This window comes from Nelumbo lutea, chromosome 2 (assembly GCF_056320005.1).
Source record: "Nelumbo lutea isolate HS-2025 chromosome 2, American lotus-T2T, whole genome shotgun sequence".
Lineage (NCBI taxonomy): Eukaryota > Viridiplantae > Streptophyta > Magnoliopsida > Proteales > Nelumbonaceae > Nelumbo > Nelumbo lutea.
This window is the reverse complement of record NC_142685.1, coordinates 324592-346172: the sequence shown is the minus strand read 5'-3', so window position 1 is coordinate 346172 and position 21581 is coordinate 324592. Positions and strand designations below refer to the sequence as shown.

Sequence of the window (21581 nt, the reverse complement as noted above, 5' to 3'; positions counted from 1 at the left end):
CTTATCTCTTAAGAGGAAACTTCTAATTTTAAGAGAAAAATGGTGGTTTGTTATCTCTTATCTCTTATCTCTTAAAGTGTAATCATGCAACATTTTGTTTTTCAATGATACATCCAAAAAGACAAACAAAAATTCTCATATATGGGGTCAAAGTGGATATTTGATAAAGTTCATCAATACCAATATACCTCTTAATATAAATATTGTACTTTTAGATGTCAGACTTTAAAACAAATGAACATGCCCTTATTGTCATCTCAATTAACACATCTTAAATCTCTGTAAAACCCAAAAGTCAATTAAAAAGTGGTCGATTGATGCTCTTAACTCAAAAATCTTAATTAAATAAATTACTTGATTTAAATTTGAATAACAAATACTTTTGGGCGATAACTTTTTAATTGAAAGTAGGACCAACAATACTGTACCATCATTATTACAAACGGTCAAAACAATTTCTTGGGAAGAACAGACATCCATCTCCTTTATTCGGTTAACAATTAAATCGACTAATGTGTAAAACAAAATTTCAATCAATTTTATCTCTTTTTTGATCGGTTTTGATTGATTTAATAGTCAAGCCTATAATAGCAGTTCGGTTGGCATATATAAATGAAATCAAACCGAACCGACCCATGTACAATCCTAGCACTTAACGAAAGTACCATGCTAGATTGGATTTGAGTGGAGAACCAGGGATTCATGGAATTGGGATTCCTTTCAGCCACGAAGAAGCCACTTCTTCACAACCAAATTGGCGGGTTTTTGGGAGGTAGGACCAAAGGTGAAAGAGAGTCTTCTCCTTGTGTAGTTATTCCGAAAGCATTATTTAGGGAAGAGGAGCTATGTTCAAGCCTTTCAATTTCCATAGTGGAATCTAATAGTAGGGACTCCTCAACTTATTGATTTGAAGCTGGGAAGGTTGCCTGACCATAGAGATGCACAAAATCGCGAATCTTCCAAAGAAAAGCTGATCCTATGTACAACAAGTTCAGCTATACCTACAAAAGAGCTCGCGTGATGAATTTGAATTCTTAGACTCCCTGTTCCAAGTTCATGGTTGTGAAATGGATATCAGTTCTTCAAACTTCAAAGGACTACCACAAGGGACAAAAAGTTTGTGAGGCTCACTCTAAAACTACTAAAGCTATCCTGAATGGAGTTGAACAAAGGTTCTCTTGTAGCAGGTTGGTTTTCTTCCCTTCTGGATTTCAGTTTGAAGTAGCCTTATTTTTTCCTAGTTCATTTTGAAGTTACTTTCAGTGAAATGTCTCTTTTGCTATTTACCTTTGGTATATTGAATTTTCTTAGATCAGGCTCTTTTAACTAGTTTTCATTTTCTTTCTATTTGTATGTTTTCTTTTTCACATTTTTTTCTTGGGGGTGGGGGTATTCTAATCACTGTTTTGGGGGTAGGGGTATTTTAATCACTTCAGTTCCAAATTTTGATAATGAATTTTGCAGAAATTTTGTAGAAATCAGTTATTAAATTTGATCAGAACATAAACTCTTTTGGCGTCAAAAAGATTGAACCTCTGCAGTACGGTGGCACAATCTACTTTTTGTTAGTTCGATTCTTATTAACGGCATAACATAAACGCAGCTGTAAGCACAGTTGTTGTGAGAATATCTTTTTGTTATCCAGGTTTCATTTGCTTTCTAAATTCGGCGATAGTAATAGCAGTTGTTGTAAATGCCTTGCAAGCCAGATTGAACGTCCAGGTTTCATTTGCTCATAGCTGAATGCTTCCTCTTTTCTTCACTGGAGTTTCAGGGGTGGGAGATTGAAAGAGGACAATAAATGGGTTATTCAAATTAAAGTTTCTTTTAGGGTTATTTAAGTAAATTTTTATGTAAAATCATATCCAAAAGGATAAAATGGGCATTTCGAAAAAATGCATCAGTCAAACGTTTTCCATTTGAGTTAGTGATGGAAGAGAATTTTTAGTTGACTTCTGCAAAAAGTTCAAGAGAGGTTTCTGTTAAAGTGAAACTTGAGGGGTGGTTTTTATATTTTTTCTATAAATTTTAATCATATATTATGTATATTTAAATTGAATTGCTTGATTAGCTTTTTTGCTGAAGGCTGCAATGTAGATCAATGGAGTTCAATGCCGATTATCAATGGAAAACTCAACCGATGAAAAGGTTTACAAACCTTACATTGAAAAAAAAGCATGTAAAAATACAGATTGGATTTGGAGTTTTATATCGGTCTATATTCACTGAAAACAAATGCAGACAAATGCGATCCGACAGTGGAATTTTACGCCGATTTGCATTTATACGTGAAACAAACACAGCCTAAAGTTTTACATACAACCTAATGCCGAGGTTATTCTACATTTTGGTTGTCGTGTTTCCTTTAGAGAGAGATAAAAGACTTAAACCTCCCTTCAAATTTTTACCTCCCTTCATTTTTCAACATAGATTAGGACTTCCCTTGTAAGATGACATCCTCAAACAAATACCTCTCCTTTGTTAGCAATTTGTGAAGAATCGTTTGTATATGACATCATCAATGGGTGAACTTTTTTAAATCCCAAATTACCCCTTCAGGTTATATTGGTTTTTATCTCTTGAGTTTCTTCCTTCTGAGATACCAATCTCTATATTTTGTTTCTCATTTGCCTTCTCTACTAAAAATCTAATATGAGGGAAATTTTCATTCACGGTTTTTGTAGTTGGAGCTACCTCACTTATAGGTAAGAGAACCAGTGTTCTTATTAGTCCACTTCTTGGTAGCAGGGTTGAAGAAGTTTTCACCCCAAAGTCTCTTCATCGTCTTTGCCTAAAAACACTGATTTCAGATACAGAGATAAATAGAAATCGCACACACAATGAGCGAAGATTGTATTGCTTATATAGGTTTACAAGTGATAGAGTTTGAACTAGATATTTACATCAGATAAGGAATCGTTGTACAATAGTTATTAGTGATAACGATTCTAAGGATAAGATATCGATGGACTAATTGCATCATTTTTTCCTTATATATATTCCTTGCTTCATTCCATTAAATTTCCTAATTGCACCTGGTCGAACCTGAAAGAAGGAAAACAATTGAACAAAAAGAAATCTATTTAAATTTCTAAACTTCTAAGTTCATCACATGATTCATGATATTGTTTTGGTGAATGAGAGTGAATTTAGTAATATGGATTTCCACAAGGATCGATATATCAACGGATTGGGTGTATCAGTCCATAGAAATATATTATATATTATATTTTAAATAATAAATAATACATTATATATTATCTTTTTATAATATATATATATATATATATCGGTCAGTTCAATTACCATTGGTTTTTTATATTGGTTAACCAAAATCAAATCGATCAGTTTGGTTAATTAGGCCTTCTCTTTTGTAACATATCCAAGGTGTTAAACTTCCCATGTACTACTTCCCAACACAAAGCTCTCACTTTAGGTGGAATGGATCTATACCAGAACTCTTTAAAGGGAAAAGAAGGATTATCCGACGGAATGCAAAGAGTCTTGAACAAAGAGGCACAAGAGAACAGACCCTTAGGGTGGGGAGCCCAAATATGCTTTTCAGACTTCTCAAGGTCCAAACTAACATTTTGAAGGATTTGTAACAGATCTGAGCAAGCTGAGATTACACTATCTCTTAGACCTCTGCAGAAAGAAAAATCCCAATTGAGGCCCATAGGGAATACTAGAAGAACAATAAAATTCGAAACACACTCTTTTATACAAGGAGACTAAATACAAAGAAGAAAAAAGATCTTTCAACGGACAAGAGACGATCCATGTATCCTTCCAAAATTTAACAAAGATCCTAAAGCAAACATCATACCTGATAGACCAAAGTAAAAGAAGCAAGGCGCAGTGGATGGTTTTCCACGGAGAGGTCAGTGTAGCCCTGTTAGATATTCCTACATCCCAACCATTTCCTAACTAACAATGACTTCATGCCACAGTCTATCCCTTCCTTCAGTCACCTTCATACACAACCTCCCATTTAACCAAATGGTCTTTCTATCCATCACCCGGATCCCAAAGAAAACCTCTCATGATTTTTTCAACTTTTTTGCTCCTTTTGAAGAATCCTAAAAACTGACAAATATAAATTGGTAGGATGGCAAGAGTGGATTTGATGAAAGTAATTCTTCCGCCCAATGTTACATAATTTCTCTTCTTAGCAGTCAGTGATAGGAGAAGAGAGAAAACTAAGTGGTTATGCTTTTTATGCTGATTCCGTTCCACCCGTAGGCCTTATATAGGCTTTTCTCCTAATAAGCTCATCATGACCACGCGCTTATGCATGTGGGTAGTTAAGACGTGGCCTGCGGTTGTAAACGAATCGCAAGGGAGGCTTGCAATGCTTTGCATGTGCCGCTCCTGCTGCTGCATGGACCTCACGACCCACATGGGCCTGGCTTTCCTGACCTATATGGGCCTAGTGAAGCAATGATGAATTACCTACTTAGGTTCTATCATCCCCCAACCCTTAAGAATGACCTTGGCCTCAAGGTCAAGATGGGGAAACTGCTCCTGCAACTTACCGAAGTCTTCCCAAGTGGCATCTTCTGTGGGCAGGTTCGTCCACTGAATAAGGGCTTGCTTCACCACTTTGCGACCAATCTTTATCCAGCGGATATCTGAGATGACATTGGGCTCAACAATCAGCTGCCCTTCACTAGTAAACTCAGGTAATAGTGGCTTCACCAAGGCTGCATTTGTTCGACGAGGCTTGAGAAGCGAGACATTAAATACTGGGTGGAGGCGGGCAGTACTCGGCAAGTCTAATTTGTAAGCCACTGCTCCCGCTCTCCCTGAGATGTAGAAGGGACCAAAGAAACGGGGTGATAACTTCTGCCAGCTTCTTTGCACACCTTTTGACAACTGGATTCTAGAATCTGTTTTCTCTAGGGTTTGTTCCTAAAGAAAGGCCAAAGTAGGTCAAGGGCCAACTAGCTAAGGACACTCTAAGATGTCGGCAACAGAGTTTGTTCCCCTTCCTCTAAGTTGATGCCCGCTACAAAGCTTTTCTTAAGGTTGAATTTCAGGTTAGAAACAAACTCAAACGTCACCGCCTCCTTTAGGTTCCTCGCTACACCTCCCCCCCTCCCCCCTCACAGATAATGAAAGATAATTTTATCAACAAAAGATGAGAGCACTTACAAGCAACATAGAGAGAGGCACAAGGTGTGACTTAAAGTGCAAAGATTATATCAAAGCACTAGAAGAAGAACATAACAAAGTAGCCCAGTACAGATGTTCCCTCATAACCGCTTGTTTGACAAGATAATCAGCCAAAGTGTTTGCTGATATGCCCACCCAATCTAAGCTAACATTCATATTCTTGTTAACTAGCTAGCTTTCTTTAGGATGTCCTCATTGCACCAAATGGCAAAGTTCGAATCTGTTAACCAACTCACAACAATTTTAGAGTCTCCTTTTAGTAAATTCTCCACACCAAATTGATTAGCAATCTGAATACCTTGTAAAGCCACTAGTAACTTCCGTCCATCCACATGATAAACGAATAATTTTATGTGGAACCAATTTGAAGCTAGGTCCCAATTCCCAATCTTCTTACATATGTCAGCTTCAGAGGGCACCTCATTGCTGTCATGACAAGGGAGTGTTCTCATTATAGCACGCCTCTTTCTACTTGAAAAGAAAAAGAATAAAAAAAGCCCATGTTGGGATTCACATGCAAAGGCCCATATTAGAAATTGGGTAAATGGTGTGCATGTGTTTGTTTTAGTGGTATAAAAGAAAGTCAAAATGGTAGAGAAAATGGTAGTAAGGAGCACTTTTTTTTAACATTTGTGCTTAGAGTACAAGTGTGGAGGTGAAGACAAGTTAGATGGAGGACAGCTGCTTGTCGCTCTGATCAATGAATTCCTACCGGATCTCCATTGGATATCACCAAATTTACAGAGAAAAGATCTATTGAGAGAGAGAGAGGTCAACATGATGAAAGAAGGCATAAGTGGTCTCTCTCATTTTAAATCAACTTCCTTTTTGCTCAATTATTTCCTTAGTTATATGTGGGTAGTCATTAATATCAATTCTCGGCAATGCTACTTCTATCTCTCAACTTAGAAAGGAGTACATTCGACACTCAAAGCATTTTTATTATTTGGCATAAAGTCTAATAGAATTCAGATAAGTATATTTAAAAACTGATTTATTCTTTGCAATATCTTGAAAATGTTGTGATTCCCATTATTATTACTAAGGATGGACTTTCTCCTTTCTTGTGAAAGCCTCATACGTTGATTGCACATTCGAGCTTGTACTGGATCTAAAGTTTGCATGTAAAAGAGGTTTATCTTTGCCTTCTTTAGAATGTTAAGCTTGCTACTTCATTAATCCTTTAAGCGCTCTAAGTGTTTTCCTTGTCTTCACAATCACAACTAAATCAGTCAGTCAATGTTTATCTCACCTCAAAATGCTAAAATTGTAACCATTGTATTTTGTTTCTTTGCCTTGCTATACTCACAAGACACCCTCTTAAAGCCATTTGGAACTTTGAATCACGATAGCAACGCAATGTTCTCTAACAAAATTAGAAGACCTAGTGAATCAGACCACTTCGGCTACTTGGGCTGTCGCCATAGCTACCTCCACAGCTACTGCGGTTGCTACTGTGGCAAAGTGGCAATGGCATGGTAGTGGCTGCAACTACTGTTACAGCAGCAAACTTCTAGTGGGTTTAATTTTGTTTCTTCATCTCAAGCAGAGTAGCTCTAGAAGTTTGAGAGCACTGTTAGCATTGTAATTGTTAGCGTATTCTATCAAAATTAATATTCTATCATTATCTCCTTAATTATAGGAGAGATATTTCTAATCTAATTAGCTATACATATCTTATTTCTTTCTTTTTTGTATTCTAATTTAGGTTGCCGACCTTGTTTCCTGATTGTATCCCTAGCTCTATTATAAATAGGTTGTAGCCTATTGAATTCAATATCAATAAATATTATCTGTCTCAGACCAAGTATGCCATTGATCTTGTTTCTTGTGTAGGATTCACTGATACTAACACTGTTAACACTCCGGTTGAGCTTAATGCCCATTTTTCAGCCACTGATGGTACTCTTCTTAGTGACTGCACCTTATATCGACAATTAGTTGGTAGTCTTGTATACTTTACTGTTACTCGTCTTGATATTGCGTATGTTGTCCATATTGTGAGTCAGTTCATGTCTGCCCCTCACACTACTCATTATGCTACTGTGCTTCATATCATCCATTATGTCAATGGCACTTTGTTTCATGGACTTCACTACTCCAGTTCTTCCTCTCTTCATTTGATCGCATATTCTAATGCTGATTGGGCTGGTGATCCTACTGATAGATGCTCCACTATTGGTTATTGTTTCTTTCTTGGAGATTTTCTTATATCCTGGCATAGTAAGAAGCAAACGGTTCTCTCATTCCAGTACTGAAGCAGAATATCGAGTTCTTGCTGACACTACCTTCAAGCTATTATGGTTACGATGGTTACTCCATGACATGGGAATTACTCATTCATCTGCAACCCCTCTTTATTGTGACAATCGTAGCGCCATATAGATTGCCCACAATGATGTATTTCATGAGCGCACTAAGCATATTGAGATTGATTGTCACTTTATTCATCATCATGTGCTCGAGGGTATTGTTCGCCTTATTCCTGTCCCTTCCCAAGATCAGTCTGTAGATATATTTACCAAAGCTCACTCTCCTCTTCGCTTTCGTGCTCTAGTTGGCAAACTCCAGATGACTGATGCATTACCATCTTGAGTTTGAGGGGGGATGTTAGCGTATTCTATCAAAATTAGTATTCTATCATTATCTCCTTAATTCTATGAGAGATATTTCTAATCTAATTACCTGTACATATCTTAATTCTTTCCTTTTTGTATTCTAATTTATGTCGCCAACCTTGTTTCCTGATTGTATCCCTAGCTCTATTATAAATAGGTTGTAACCTATTGAATTCAATACCACGAAATATTATTTTCTCCATTTATCTTTTTTGTTTTTTCGTATCATTAATGTTGGGAAGAGCCGAAGAGGAACACCATTTGGCAGAAAAAAAGGAATAAACATAAGAAAATGGGTATTTTAGTCATTTTCTCCTTCCATCATTGGATTTTAATTTAGATGTGTCAATATGTTACTCAGCTTTTTAATTGGGTTAAGCCCAATAGAATGGCTCGAATCATGGACCAGACCATGATAAAACGAATGATTGACCCACTTAAATTTCTATAATGACATGTTTTGACTTGGTTTAAGAAAATTCTATACTATAATTTATCGGTTTGATCTAATATATTCTCCAAATTGAACCAAACCACGCAAACATCCTCATATTCAACAATAAGAAAATGGTCAGGCAATCACATCCAAAGGTATCTTATGATTTTGTAGGCAGTATATCAGAATTAGACAGTTGCTATGGTTGCCAACCATGTTAAGAAATATGTAAGGTTTTACAACCAGTAGGTATAAAAAATCAGTAAACTCCTTTTGCTTTTCTTTCTTCTTTTTTATCAAAACAAGTAAACTACCTAAAAAGCTTTTTTTCTAAATAACTTTGTCCAAGGACCTCTCTTCCTAAAGAGCCTTGTAGGACCACCTTGTTGGAGACTCCGAGGACTCGAATCTTTGTCACTTGCAGCAACCTCTAACCAGTCTTCTGCCTGAAGCTTTCTAGAATCATATTCATTGTCACTCTTGAAAAATCCTACTTTCTTTGCTACTTCTTTCTTTTGGAAATTCTGGGGAGAAGATTGTGCACCATTCTCATCTACTTCTTCGGCTTTCTTCAAGTTTCTTGAATATTTTGCCTTAGAATAGACTTTCTCATTTACTTTCACAGCATTCTTTGGTGAGTGTACTCTAGAATTAACTTTTCTATCAATTTCTGCAGTGTTTTCTTGCTTCGGCTGCTTTGAGGCTTTCACAATGTAAACCTACAATAAAACCAGTAAAATCCTATTGATAACTGAAACAAAACTATTAAACAGCAGAGACAATAAAATGGACAACCATATATGAGAATCGATTTAATATTGTTTTATGAATATTGAAACAGTAGGAAAGCTTCCAATAAAGAAAATCCTAGCATTCTACAAGGACATGGACTGTTCTTGTAACTCAATTCTTCTATAACCCACAAATTTTTATGTAATACTACAATGGTTGTTAAGTAACCAACATCATTTTATTCCATGCATTATTATTTTCCAGAGAATAACGTTTTTGCCTTTTGACAATACACTGTTCTACTAAACCAAGAAAGCTACCAACTCAAGAAAAGTAACCGAGCAAAAACCAAATGGCAAGCATAATCATTTTTGAACGAATATATTTGATAGGGTATTGCCTTGAATCTTGTTGGCTCAATCAATTCAAAGACCAAAGCATCTCCGTCATCCAATTTATGATCCAATGCAAAACCTCTCCACCCACCACTAAGGCCTGATCTACTTCCAATGTAGATAGCGTCATACTCTGAGCCTTTCTCATCCTCCAATACCATCTTCAGCTCCTTAGTGGGAAGATGGTTCTTGCAAAAACTTGACGGAAGACCCTAATGATTGTATCAGATTTAAGCAACAATTTAGTAAAAGTAGTCTCACATGTACCATCCAAAAATAAACTTTAACCATACATTATATATATATAGCAAAAACTCACCAGCCAAAAGCAGCTATACACATGAAACCGAACCATGGATTTAACAAAAGATGGATTTCCAGATGGCAAATTAGTTCGAATCTTTTCTGCACTTTCAATATCATGGAATAGTTCCTCATACGATGCCATTTTTACTTCATCAAAAGGTCTAGCGAGGTAGCTGAAATTAAATTGGATTTAGCAAGGTGTAAAGAAACCACCAAAAATCAAATTAGTAGACAGAAATCATTGAGCGAGAAGCCAAACCTCTTCCAAGAATTTGACCTTGATCTCTTACGCAAATTTGGAGTGACATCGCCGACCTGATATAAGTAAAACAAATTTCGGAAAATAGAAACCTCTAACACTTGAGTTTGTTTTGAACCAAGTCATGAGCAAAGTAGCCAAACCAAGAATTAATGCTAAGAAAGTGCAAAGAGACAAACGTTATATCGTCATAGCAGTATTTTGATTGTATGTACAAGCAAAATGCATAGATGGCACCTAAGAAGCAAAGAGATCAATATATGGTGTGGTATTGTTTGAGGGGTGGGCACGTATTAAAACCAATTGGCATTTTCTTATGCTGAAAAATAAAAGAGAAACGCTAGGACCACGACCCTGTATCTGTTGTAGACCTTGGAATCAGAAAGAACAGATATAGACACCAACGAAATCTCTCATTATACCCACCCCGGTAATAAGCGCAAGGCCAAGTACTTGCAACACTAGTACTAGATTGATATTATAAATTCATCTGAGTGGATGATTATAGTAACAGGATCAGTCTCTTTATCGGATAATGATCGGGGATGTATTCTTTCTAATGGAAACCAAGACTACCGATAGCCGATTTCAATCGTTGAGATTTATTTTGCAAAATATATTTTATATGAGATATAAAAGTATATATATTATGGTTTCCAAACGTTTGCAAAATGTTTTAATTCCCGGGATCCATGTGAGTAGAGAGTGCAACACTATTCCTTACAGCCGAGGGAAAGGCCATCTCTTGTCGGGCAATGTTTAATCATTATGGGCTGAGAGGTTAAATGTAAGACCATTGAGGGTAATGCCTGATGGGCTAATCTTGCATCTGCCCACAGTCCCTGGGTGTTACAAGGTGGCTTGGCCCAGGGACCACTTAGGGTAAGTGTTGGGCCCATAGAGACCATGTGATGGGTTTCAGGGGGTACATTGTCCATAACAGTGTATTCGGCCAAGCCTTGTAACAAAGGCTGGGCTGAACCCATGTGGTTGATGTGTAGATCAATGTTTGGGTCCCATGCCATACAAGTAAGCCCAACTGGGTAGCAGTTTGGAAGGCAAAGTGAGCACATAACCTTAATGGGCCTAAAGCCCATTTCGAACTGGGCTGATTTGATCAGTTAAATAAGGGGCGAATTTTGATATTGGATTAGCAGATAGAATAGGGTCTTAACCCTATCCACTCAGAGAGTCCATATCTAATGTGATTCAGATCTGGAAACATCCTAATGAGATTGGGAGAAGGCTAATCTAATTTGCAGATAAGATAAGGGTCTACCCTTATCACTTAAAGGGAATTCTAATCCAAATATGATTTGGACCAGCAACTCCTAATGGGATTAGGAACTGATCCCTTTAAGTTTATAAAAGGAGGAAGAGGCAGCAACCTTTATACACACAAGATCACCACTTGTCTTCAGAATTAAAATCACAGAAGAGAGAATTCAACACATCTGCAAAAGTTCTCTCTTGCCGCCTCCTTCCTGCTGCTGCCTCACCTGCCAGTTCGATCTCCAGTTCAGTGGGAGAAATCAAGATTGGATCTTGATATTAGTTCATTCTGAATGGACTGATAGGAAGTTGTGCTCACGTGTCGTCCTGCTAATTCTTGTGAAGGATTAAGTTCTTGGGAAGAACACTGTTGATTCTACTCTATCCTGCACTGCACCATCTTCAGTGGGAGCAGTCTTTGGATTTTTCCTTGGGCGTAAATACATTCGTTGGGAGATATTATTTTTTCGTACCAGGTATATCCATCTTCTACTATTTTGTTCAGATCTGGTCCGGTTCTTGGTTCAAGATTGATCATTAAAAAATATGATTTTTCTAAAATAGGGAATTCGATTCCTAGTAGGATAAAAGAAATTTTTTAAAATTTGCCCATTCTATTCTGTAAGATTCGGGCATCCATACGATAGATATCTCATCCTTTCAAATAAAAAACTGTTATAATCTGATATCCCTGGCACGAGATTACTCTTTGGTGTCACTCAACGCACTATATATAGATCAAGCATTGTCCCAACTTGGCATTACTATGGGAAGGGATCCAACGCTTCACATCACTAAAACAGTTGCACATTGAAGATTGTCCCCATTTAACAACGAGATATAACAAAGACAAGTGAGGATTGGAACAAGATTGCTCATATTCCAGATGTCCACATCGACATGGATTAATCCAAGGTTAGTCCATATACATATATCGTTTCTTTTTCTCTTTATCTTTCTGTAATTAATTTATTTGTATGTTCTAATTTCTTTTATTTCTATAAACTTTTTCTAATTTAAACAATATAATTAATTAAATAATCTTATTGTTCAAGGTGACCCGACTTTATCCCTTCCATTCAAACACAAATTTGATTACATATAATTTTATTTTTTAGATGAACTACCTTTTTCTTTCTAGATACTCCCTCCCCCCCCCCCCTCCCTCTCTCTCTTTCTTTATTTTCAGTATCTTAATAAATTAGTAAATTGCAATCATTTCGCCAAATCATTACTAATTGGTTAATTAATTTAATCATAGTCTTGGTTTTTTAATTTTTTTCCTTTAGTAGTAGTATATGATATTACCATGCATTGATAGTAGAGAGCAAAAACTAAACCAGCGTTTGAAATTGAATAAAAAAAACTCCAACCTTAATTAGGCCTACTTAGTTTTTGGTTTCCTCAAAGGTTCTGTTTTTTTTTTTTTTTAAGCCATAACGCAAGAGCACGAGTCTTCAGTTTAGAAACAGGGTGCAGACTATAGGCCTATTTATCTGCCTTTATCTGAATTTATTGTGGAATCCATCTAAATATTCACTTCACACTAATAAATATTTGATTTTGCTAACATAATTTTACATCTGATGTATCTCCAGGGCAGAGTTAACTCGTGTTTGTTGTGTAATGTCTATTATTACTATAAGTAGAATTGTGTTGTGTTGAGAGACTTCGATCCAATAATTCAATAAACTTAATTAGTGGAATTTTCAAATTTCAAGGTACTATTATTGCCATATCATCTCCAAATTGATAGCACCTCCATATATATTGAAATATACAAATTAAATCAATTTCTTAAATCCAACTAAAGCTATGCAACTCTCTATCTATACTACCAATAAAAGAGAGAATGCTCATTCTTTATGGAATTTTCATTGGACAATTTCTATTTTTCTTGTCTAAACATACAATGGGCATAAAAAGGGCATATATATCCTATACTCTCATTATATAGAAATTACCCACTTATAACTGTCCAGAAACTATCCATGAATTATAAATTATTTTATTTTAGAGATACTGTTACGTACGTGTAAATGCACATACATATTTACTAATAGTATATAAATGTTAGTAACTATATTATACTTTTATTTCTCATAATTGTTTTTTTTTTTCCGCTCTTTCCCTGTAGGATGTGTTTTGGTGTATATCAGAAATAATGAAACTGCTTCTCTCTTTGGCCTTATAAAATGAAAGAAAGAATTAGTGTGGCTACATATGTCATGTATCACTACCATGGAGGAAATGAGGACAGCTTGTAATATAATGCATTGATTGTAATAGTAGTAGAGGTTGTATTATGTGTGAATGTATGCTTGCTTTCATACAAGACTTGAAGATCATCGTCAGGTTAATAAGCATCATTTATATTGACCATGCAAACCCAAAATCTGTTTGATCTTCTACCTATGTACCTAATTTATTATTTCTGTCCTGTATTCAGTCAGAATAATCTTGATGATCCATCATCAATCAAATACATTTTAATGGGTCTATTGTTGCAATGGAGATTCAGTGATTCAATATTCACTGGGTGCCTTAAAATTAGCTTGGAATGTGATTATAGTTATATATGTTCTTAACTTTGCTGAATATCTATGATATGGATAAGACAAGTTATTAATTGTTTTTCAATTTCTATTAATACAATAACACCCATGTGATGATTTTCTTTTGGTAAAAGACTTAAACATACTCGGAGTCTTCATAAATCGACTTAAATATACTTTGAGTTTTTTAAAAAGATTTAAAATATTTTACGACTCTTATCTTTTATTTTCTTTTAAATTTTTAAAATATATCTTGAATTTTTCAAATTTGCATGTGATGGATAGATCGTCTCTCTCCCTTCATCTCAACATGATTCTTACTTGTATCTCTAAAATTTTGGTTAGACAAAGCCATCCCCACATCAAGGGGGTGAGAAAGGCACATAAATCCTTTTTTTTTTGTTCTGTGTGAGTGAAGAACTACCGTTTTGTGAGGTTTCTGGTTCAGCACTTAGACCTATTTTTCCTTTCGATTTAGAGTTTCGTAGCTACTATCCCCAAAACCCATAAAAAGTAGTAAAAACTAAAACGAGAGAAGCAATGAGGGCAAATAATTATATAAGCCTTGCTTCTTAATTACAGCGCCATCTCTCCCAAGAATCAAGTAAGTCCTCACCCATTTCAACAGCAATCTCATTTTAGTTTTCAATGAATTTAGTAAAACAATTTCATATTATTTTTAACTAATTTTCTTACTTTTGACACAGTATGCTGTTTGGATTTTTTTTTTTTGAAAAAATGTAATTCCATGCTCTCATTCTGAGTAAGCCCCACAGTGAAGAATTAAAAAAAAAAAAATCAGATGAGGCCCCTCTTGTACTATAATTAATTTCCCTTTTTAGACGATAATTATAACTAGAATGAATATTTGCATCAAGTTAGAAACCTCCATGTATAAATCAATGGAGAAAAAAAAGAAAGGAAAGAACAAAGAAGATCATGAGTGGAAAGATTATTCTGATATATATATATTTCTTTTTTCTCAATCACGTTTCAGTCAAAAACCATTGATATGACAAGTTAGATCAATGAATCAATGAAATGAATTTTTGTGGCAAAGGAATTGTGAGGCCACCCAGTGAAGGATGGAGGATGGTTCAAGTAGGAATGTATGATACCAAAATATATCATGAATTCTTTTGTATCTCTTTGCTTTCCTTTGTGGGGAATTGGGGCTTAACCCAAAAGGGCAAAATTGAATTTTAAAAAACTTAAATGAGTTCACATGTGTCACTTTATTGATAAAGGGTATTTTTAAGTCCCATGGAGTCAATTCATAAGGTATGTTTAAGTTTATTCGAAAAATCCAGGGTATGTTTAAGTTAATTTATGAAAACTAGAGGCATGTTTAAGTCTTTTATCCTTTTTTTATAGAAACCCTTTTTCTATCGTGTGAGCCCTCAATTTGTACCTTATAGTTTGTGTACTATGCAACGTAGGAATTTTGCAAATAGCTCCCCCAAATTTTTTACCCTATTTTAAACCTTGTGTGAAACTATTCACAAGCAGTAGCATACCTGGAAGTGTAGAACACTGATTTTATATGAGCATGTAAAACACTATGGCTGCATTTGGCATTCCTTATTTTAACGACTTATCTCCTTTTTCACTTAAAAACTCAGTATTCCTTAAAATAAGGACTGCCGAATGCAGCCTAAGAAGAAATGCCTCTAATTGCATATCCGAATATACATAATGTCTTTTATTTTCTTTTCCTAAGACAACTAAGAGATATATTCCAGTATTGTAAGACTTGAACCGGACTAAAAACCGGAATGCCCCACAAGATCCCAATTTTACTGGTTAACCGCTAGTTTGCCCATTCGAACTGTGAAAACTGTCGTCTAACCGGGACCTGAAAAAGTGAAAAGGCCATCTGTTCCTGGTTTTCACGGTCAAGCCATCCAGTCCAGGCCAAGTCTTAAAACGTTGATATATGATGTATCCCATCTCATATGGGAGAGTGAATTAGGCTGTATTTAGATCAGATTGGAAATGGAATTGGTAACAGAACTTGATTCATCGATTCCACAAATCTCTAGAATCTGTAGTTTGGCTCTTTTCATAGCTCCCTTCATGGAGTGGAAGTGTGGGATTTGGAAGATGCACACAGGAAAAGGGCAAGGGGTGTGTCATTCAATTCCAGGGAATCAAGTGGGAATAGAATCCAAATCCAACCTGCGATCCAAATTAAGCCAAGAATTTGTCTCAAACGTTACGTAAAACGATGGTTATTTTGTAGAAGTAAACAGAATGTTAACAAAAAAAAAATGACATATATAAAGAAAATTCAAAATCCAAAGTGGTCACAAGTTGAAAATGGCATTCATAAATATAGATATTTCAATGAGCCTGAAGTACACGAGAATGGTATTCTCCTAGTGCCCATATTGGGAAAATATTCCTGTAGGCAGCATAGGTGATCATGCAATTCCGATTGAAGACACCCATGATTTCCTGTAAGTGAAAAAAGGGAAAAAAAATAGTTATATACCAGCAAATAGCACCAGGGGTTTTATAATTGCTAAGCAGAAGATAGGAAGACATACGAAACTCAATAGTCTTACAATGGCTTATTCATTTCAACAAGCAAATGTGCAATAAAATATCGTACCATAAGGATTTAGGTATTAAGTAGCAAGATCAAAGAAGTGGAAATTTAAGCTACACTACTTGTGTGTAAACAATTACGTAATTGATACTCGAAACAGTGGAGTGGAAGTATTTTCATGGACCTAAACACTGAACTAGCTGTTTACCAAACAAAAAAAAAAGGAAAACAAATGAACTAACTGGCACTGGGTTTCTGTTTTTGGGACAGTCTCCGTATTGTGAGGCCAAGGTAAAGTATTGGCATTAAATATTAAAGATTTCGAGATTCCTATAGGAATTGAATGTTACACAAATTAGTTCAGAAAAGAAAATCTATTGGTCCATTCTAACATACAAAAGTAGAGATTTCAAATTAAATGGCTGAGTTACAATATGAGAATTAAATAAAAAGTAAATAATCACAATCTTAAAAGTAGCATAGGTGGAAATATGGCATCATATAGATGCACGTAAAACCAAACTGCAATTGGAACACATTCAAGAATATCAGATATTGCATTTTAGACTCTACCAATATGACCCTATCATAATAACAGTATGCACAAATGAAAATTCAAAAGCAACATTTGAAGTAGAACTTGATGTAGGTATTAACCAAATCATGCATGCTGCATGGTATGGCTCAGAGAATTACCTCCTGTGGAAAATCACCATTCTCCATTTGGGAATTTATCAATGATCTTGCTGCACGGTGCAATGGTATTGGGTCTCTCTCAGCCTACTCAAATTTCAATTTGAAGAGAAATTAAGAGGATGTCCAATGCAAGAAGTACAAGATCATAAAGATGTATGAAGCGATGCTTGAAAAATTCTTTGGCACAACAATTTCTCAGTGTCCTTGGAGACTAATGTTGTAAGACTCAGACCTGACTGAACCATGGGACCTCAGACTTGGGAACCGATGGGGAATCCAGTTTTTAGTTTTCTTCAAAAACTGTCTGACCCACTCTTAATCTGGTTAAACAGTAAAAAACTGTCCAGATTTAGTAACCCGCCAGTTTTCAACAACCTGATCAGGCCATTGCTTCATTGTATGTTGTAAAATGACACTGAGGGGAATTGAACTCAATTGTATGTTATCAATGTTACCAATAAGCTGCAACACCATTTATTTCTTTTTTTTTAATGTCTATATTGACAAAATGTAGAAACTACTTGGTGTAATGGTAAAACCTTGGGCTGGGAAGCATGAGAATGCGGGTTTCAGTCTGAGAAATGCCAGATAGCCAGGACCAACATTGGGTAGTGTCTATTTATTTATTTTTTTTGTATGACTTGAACCTGAACCCCTTAAATTAAAATCAGCAAACTTACCATTAAACTACATAGTATACATATACTAAAATATATAATAATAAATATATGATGTGACAGGTCACTAAGTCAGCCCAGTGCTCAGACTGCTTGACCTGTGATCAGTGGCCCCTCCAGTTTGGTATACTATCTGAGTTTTACAACACAATTTGAGACTAAAAAACATTAAACCATGCAAAAAATAACAGACTGAAATATCTAAATACCTGTTAATTCATTTTACCTTTTATTTTTGAATTGGGGTGTTCGCTTAAATTAGAATTAGAATTGAACTTCCAATAACACCCACACCCCCCCCCCCCCAAAAAAAAAAAGCAAGAATGGAACTTCCCACTCTAAAATAAAGTTGCACAACTTTTCACTGACACATGGATGGCATTGCTTGAGTGAGACCAAATATGGTTGCCAAATGGTCGCTCCTAGGCAGGTCATTTGGTGAACAGAGTACAAACTCAGGAACCTTCTACATGGTTTCCTGTTTACATTCCTGTCTCCAGCCAAAAAACTTAGCCACGTGTTGTAAATAAAACCTTCTTTAGTTCTTTATGGGCTTTTCCTAACTAAAAAAGATCTAAAAGTTTGATAGGGTGGGCCTTGGAACAACAGTTGGGTCGCTCCATTGTGACCTGGGTGACCAGGGTTCAAATCTTGGAAACAACCTCTCTGTATGTCCAGGGGTAAGGCTCCGTATATCTGTCCCTCCCCAGACCCCACATTGGTGGGAGCCTTGTGCACTGGGCTGTCCTTTTCTTTATGCCATTATTACCCGGTGGACAGTTTGAATCAGCAGCAAGGTGCTCATGTTGTAATGTTTGGTGGGGTTGTCTAGCAAGATGCCCTAATTGATTTATCTAGGAAATATCTTAAGAAAATAGATTCCCCAAGCAGATCATAAAGAAGCAAAAAGTTCTTCTGCAGAGGATAACTACATTTTTCTACATTTTTTTCCCTTTTAATATTCTTGTTCAGTTCCATCTCCTTTAATATAATGGCCTTGGAGAAAAAAGAAGATAAGATTCAAGAAGCTATAAATTTAAAACTTTAATGGTTCAGGTAAAAGTTTTATAGCTTAAGATCACATATTGCAAAATATTGTACTTGTACATACCTGGCCAGCATCGATGAGAGCCAACATGGCCCATCCAGTATTTACTATGTGTGCTTTGTTTCCCCCAAGATTTGTGTACACCTATATGAGCAACATTGAATTGGTCTTTCATACAAGAATTGAATGATAGTAAAGCATCAAACTTTTCATTAATATTCTATAATTCATTAACATAATTGAACAAGTCTGCTTTTATGCCATCACCTAAATTCATGCCCAAAAATAGTAGCACAATCCTTTGTCATCAACATAAAACTTAATTTTCTTAACTGGCATAGTCTAATCCTGTGATTAAAATCATAACCATCATCATTATTGTAAGAAATTGATAGACTCTTGTGACATTGATGACAAGCAAACTTGATTAGCCCTTTTTTTTCTGGACTAAGGTTATAAAATTTGGATGAATCTGGTAATCTATACAAAAAATGGAGCTTAGTTATTCGGGGACTTTGAGGAAGTCTGATGACTTAAGCAAGTTGGATTGTCTTGGGGCAAAGTTTGATTTTAACTAGGACTCTTCTACCCACTTTCTACAACTCTGATTTCTCCACTGAGTAAGTTTTAGTTTTGGTACATTCTTATAGAAGTCATGTTACAGTTAGGTGCACCTAGTTGGATATTGTTTACCTCCTTATTGCAAGGTTGTTCCCTTGTTGGGTCATGCCAACACCATGGCTTGGTGTTTGTCTTTTTCTTCTTTTCCACTTGCAGTAGATCACTTCTAACCTTATCATTGATAAAAAATGCAAAGGGCAAAGAAATACGTGTATTTAATTGAAAAATGGAAGTTGTCTAATGCATGCATTAAAGTCTAAACAACTTCGCTGTTTTGAATAGAAAGAATGGAAACTATGTTTTTTTTTTCTATTTTATCTTTTTTATTTTCCGATAGTGAAGTTTTAAGCAGCATATTTTGTTAAAATGGTCTCTTTATGATTGATTGATCCCATCGGTTCTAATGATAGAGAGGCTGTACTCTCTGCTGTCTATATTTCTGCCCTTCCTGTTGCACTCTTTCTGATTCTTTCCAGTATTTTAAAAATGGAACCAAACCTACTGCTAGATCTAGTGTATAAGGTCCAGAAGATTGATGTTCAAGCCAAGAATTTAGAATGATATATATTATTGGTAATTGACCTTCTTTATTAAATTATTTGAAAGAATTTGTGATATATACAATGTAAATGCCAAGCATCCGATGTTGTTGGCTAGCCATGCTACCAAACCCATATTCCTTTGTCCTTTTAAATTACAATGTAATCATTTCCCCTAAGAATGATCCCCCAATGTGCTCTGGTGATTCCTTGTATAGCCAGACATCTGCCATAAAATTACATATCTTTGAATCTAAGTGAATCTAGCTTCCAAATTTCTAGCTAGATGTCTGGTTTCTCTCAGAATATGACTATATTGCCAATGCCCCTGACTATTGCCTTTTTTTTTTGTTTTTTAACCCGCTAAACAAGCACGAAACTCTTGGTTATTGCTTTTGAGCCATCCTACCATAACCTTTGAATCCCCCTCTACCTGTAGCTAGTTATAGTTGAGGTCTCTCCCTATTCTTAGACCTTGGAATACAGCGAAGTTCTGCTCTTTATCGAGTTCCTGTACCCTATTGGTCTTGAGTTTAATGCTGCTAATATGCCATCATGGTGTCTAAACACACCCCCGATGCCTGATTAAAATCTCATATTAAGAAAAATTAAAAGAACTTAGAATGATATGATTAATAAGAATTGTTGAGAATAAAAACTAATTAGTTTTATATGTTAATTATTGATAAAAAAAAAAAAGAATTGTTGAGAAAGCAGTTATTACTTATGCTGTTTGTATGTTTATTCTCATTTAGATCTCGGGTGTATACATCTTTTCATTATTACTTAAATGGGGTAGTTTAGGAAACACAACAATTTCATAAACAGAGGTATTATTTCATTTACATCTCAGGTATTTACATCTTTTTATTATTATTATTTTGATCTCCTTTTATTTTGATATTTTCTTCTATCTGTTTCTTCATACCATATACAGAATCTGTACATGGTATCAGAGCAGGGAAATTACCAGACTGTCTGGACTCATCTCTGCTGCTGCTGCTGCAGTCTACTCTTTCTCTATTTTTCTTCATTTACCTAGAAAACTCTGAGAAGTAGATCAGACCTGAGTGGCTCTCGGAGCAATCATTGATCGTACTATCCATCACTACAACTGTTGTAACTGTAGCCAAGTGATGTATTGCCCTCTATTGGTACAAATCGGGAGTGATTACGAAGTTATTTGTTGAAAGACTTGATTGTGAGGGTTGATTTTGGTGAAGAGTAGCAGGCAAATAGACCTGTACATTAATCTTTCTTGATTTGGGAACATGTGAGGAGAGTAGCAGGCAAAGACTTGATTAGTAAACATTATTGTGTTTACTAATTATTTCAGTCATTCTTTAATCTACAACCTAGAGATAATGAGAACTAGTTAGAGATGATGGGACTTTGTCAGGAACTAAATGTCAATCTATCTATTATCTCAGACATTATAGTTATGGAACAGTAGGAAAAAGATGTGGCAAAATTTTGATTTATGAGTTAAGTCTGAAACTCTGAATATGAACTGGTATACTCTCAGTCTCTCAGATCTAAGGCAGCCTAGCTTTGCCACATCTACACAGCTCAAAGATGGCATAGTTACTATTTCTAAGGAGGAATATAAATGTCACCCTTTCAAAAAACTCTCCACCGATTCCGGATAGCAACCCTTGTGAGCAAACAAACTGTATACTTTTACCCAAATGCTATAAGAGA

General features: G+C 35.6%; 2 protein-coding genes and 1 long non-coding RNA gene across 5 annotated transcripts in view; all 3 read right to left on the bottom strand.

The window, feature by feature from the left end:
• Positions 1-2819: 2819 nt before the first annotated feature.
• Positions 2820-5104, bottom strand: LOC148867966 (uncharacterized). Its single transcript, XR_016107754.1, has 2 exons — positions 3827-5104; positions 2820-3045 (listed from the first exon to the last, which is right to left on the bottom strand). It is a non-coding gene; the product is annotated as an uncharacterized LOC148867966 (long non-coding RNA).
• Positions 5105-8543: 3439 nt separating this feature from the next.
• On the bottom strand, positions 8544-14385 carry LOC148867965 (putative B3 domain-containing protein At5g58280). Its single transcript, XM_088968087.1, has 5 exons — positions 14329-14385; positions 9922-9977; positions 9676-9835; positions 9362-9568; positions 8544-8948 (listed from the first exon to the last, which is right to left on the bottom strand). Exons 1-5 carry the CDS (start codon positions 14383-14385, stop codon positions 8544-8546), a joined length of 885 nt encoding a protein of 294 aa, XP_088824213.1.
• Positions 14386-15950: 1565 nt separating this feature from the next.
• The window catches only part of LOC148867964 (cycloartenol synthase 2), a 66700-nt gene continuing 61069 nt past the window's right edge, over positions 15951-21581 (bottom strand). For all 3 annotated transcript variants that reach the window (XM_088970175.1, XM_088970173.1, XM_088970174.1), the window contains exons 19-21: positions 18784-18864; positions 16996-17079; positions 15951-16205 (exon numbers count right to left, since the gene is read on the bottom strand). In XM_088970175.1, coding sequence (XP_088826301.1) covers positions 16092-16205; positions 16996-17079; positions 18784-18864 — 279 coding nt within the window. In that variant the 3' untranslated portion in view covers positions 15951-16091. The remainder of the gene's footprint in view (positions 16206-16995; positions 17080-18783; positions 18865-21581) is intronic.

Excerpts from the sequence above, each read along its gene's own strand:
- LOC148867965 (XM_088968087.1), bottom strand. The coding sequence starts at position 14,385 with ATGAGATTGCTGTTGAAATGGGTGAGGACTTACTTGATTCTTGGGAGA. Across the intron at positions 9,978-14,328 it reads TTCTTGGGAGAGATGGCGCT|GTCGGCGATGTCACTCCAAA; the intron begins GTAATTAAGAAG and ends TACTTATATCAG. Across the intron at positions 8,949-9,361 it reads TTGAGCCAACAAGATTCAAG|GTTTACATTGTGAAAGCCTC; the intron begins GCAATACCCTAT and ends GTTTTATTGTAG.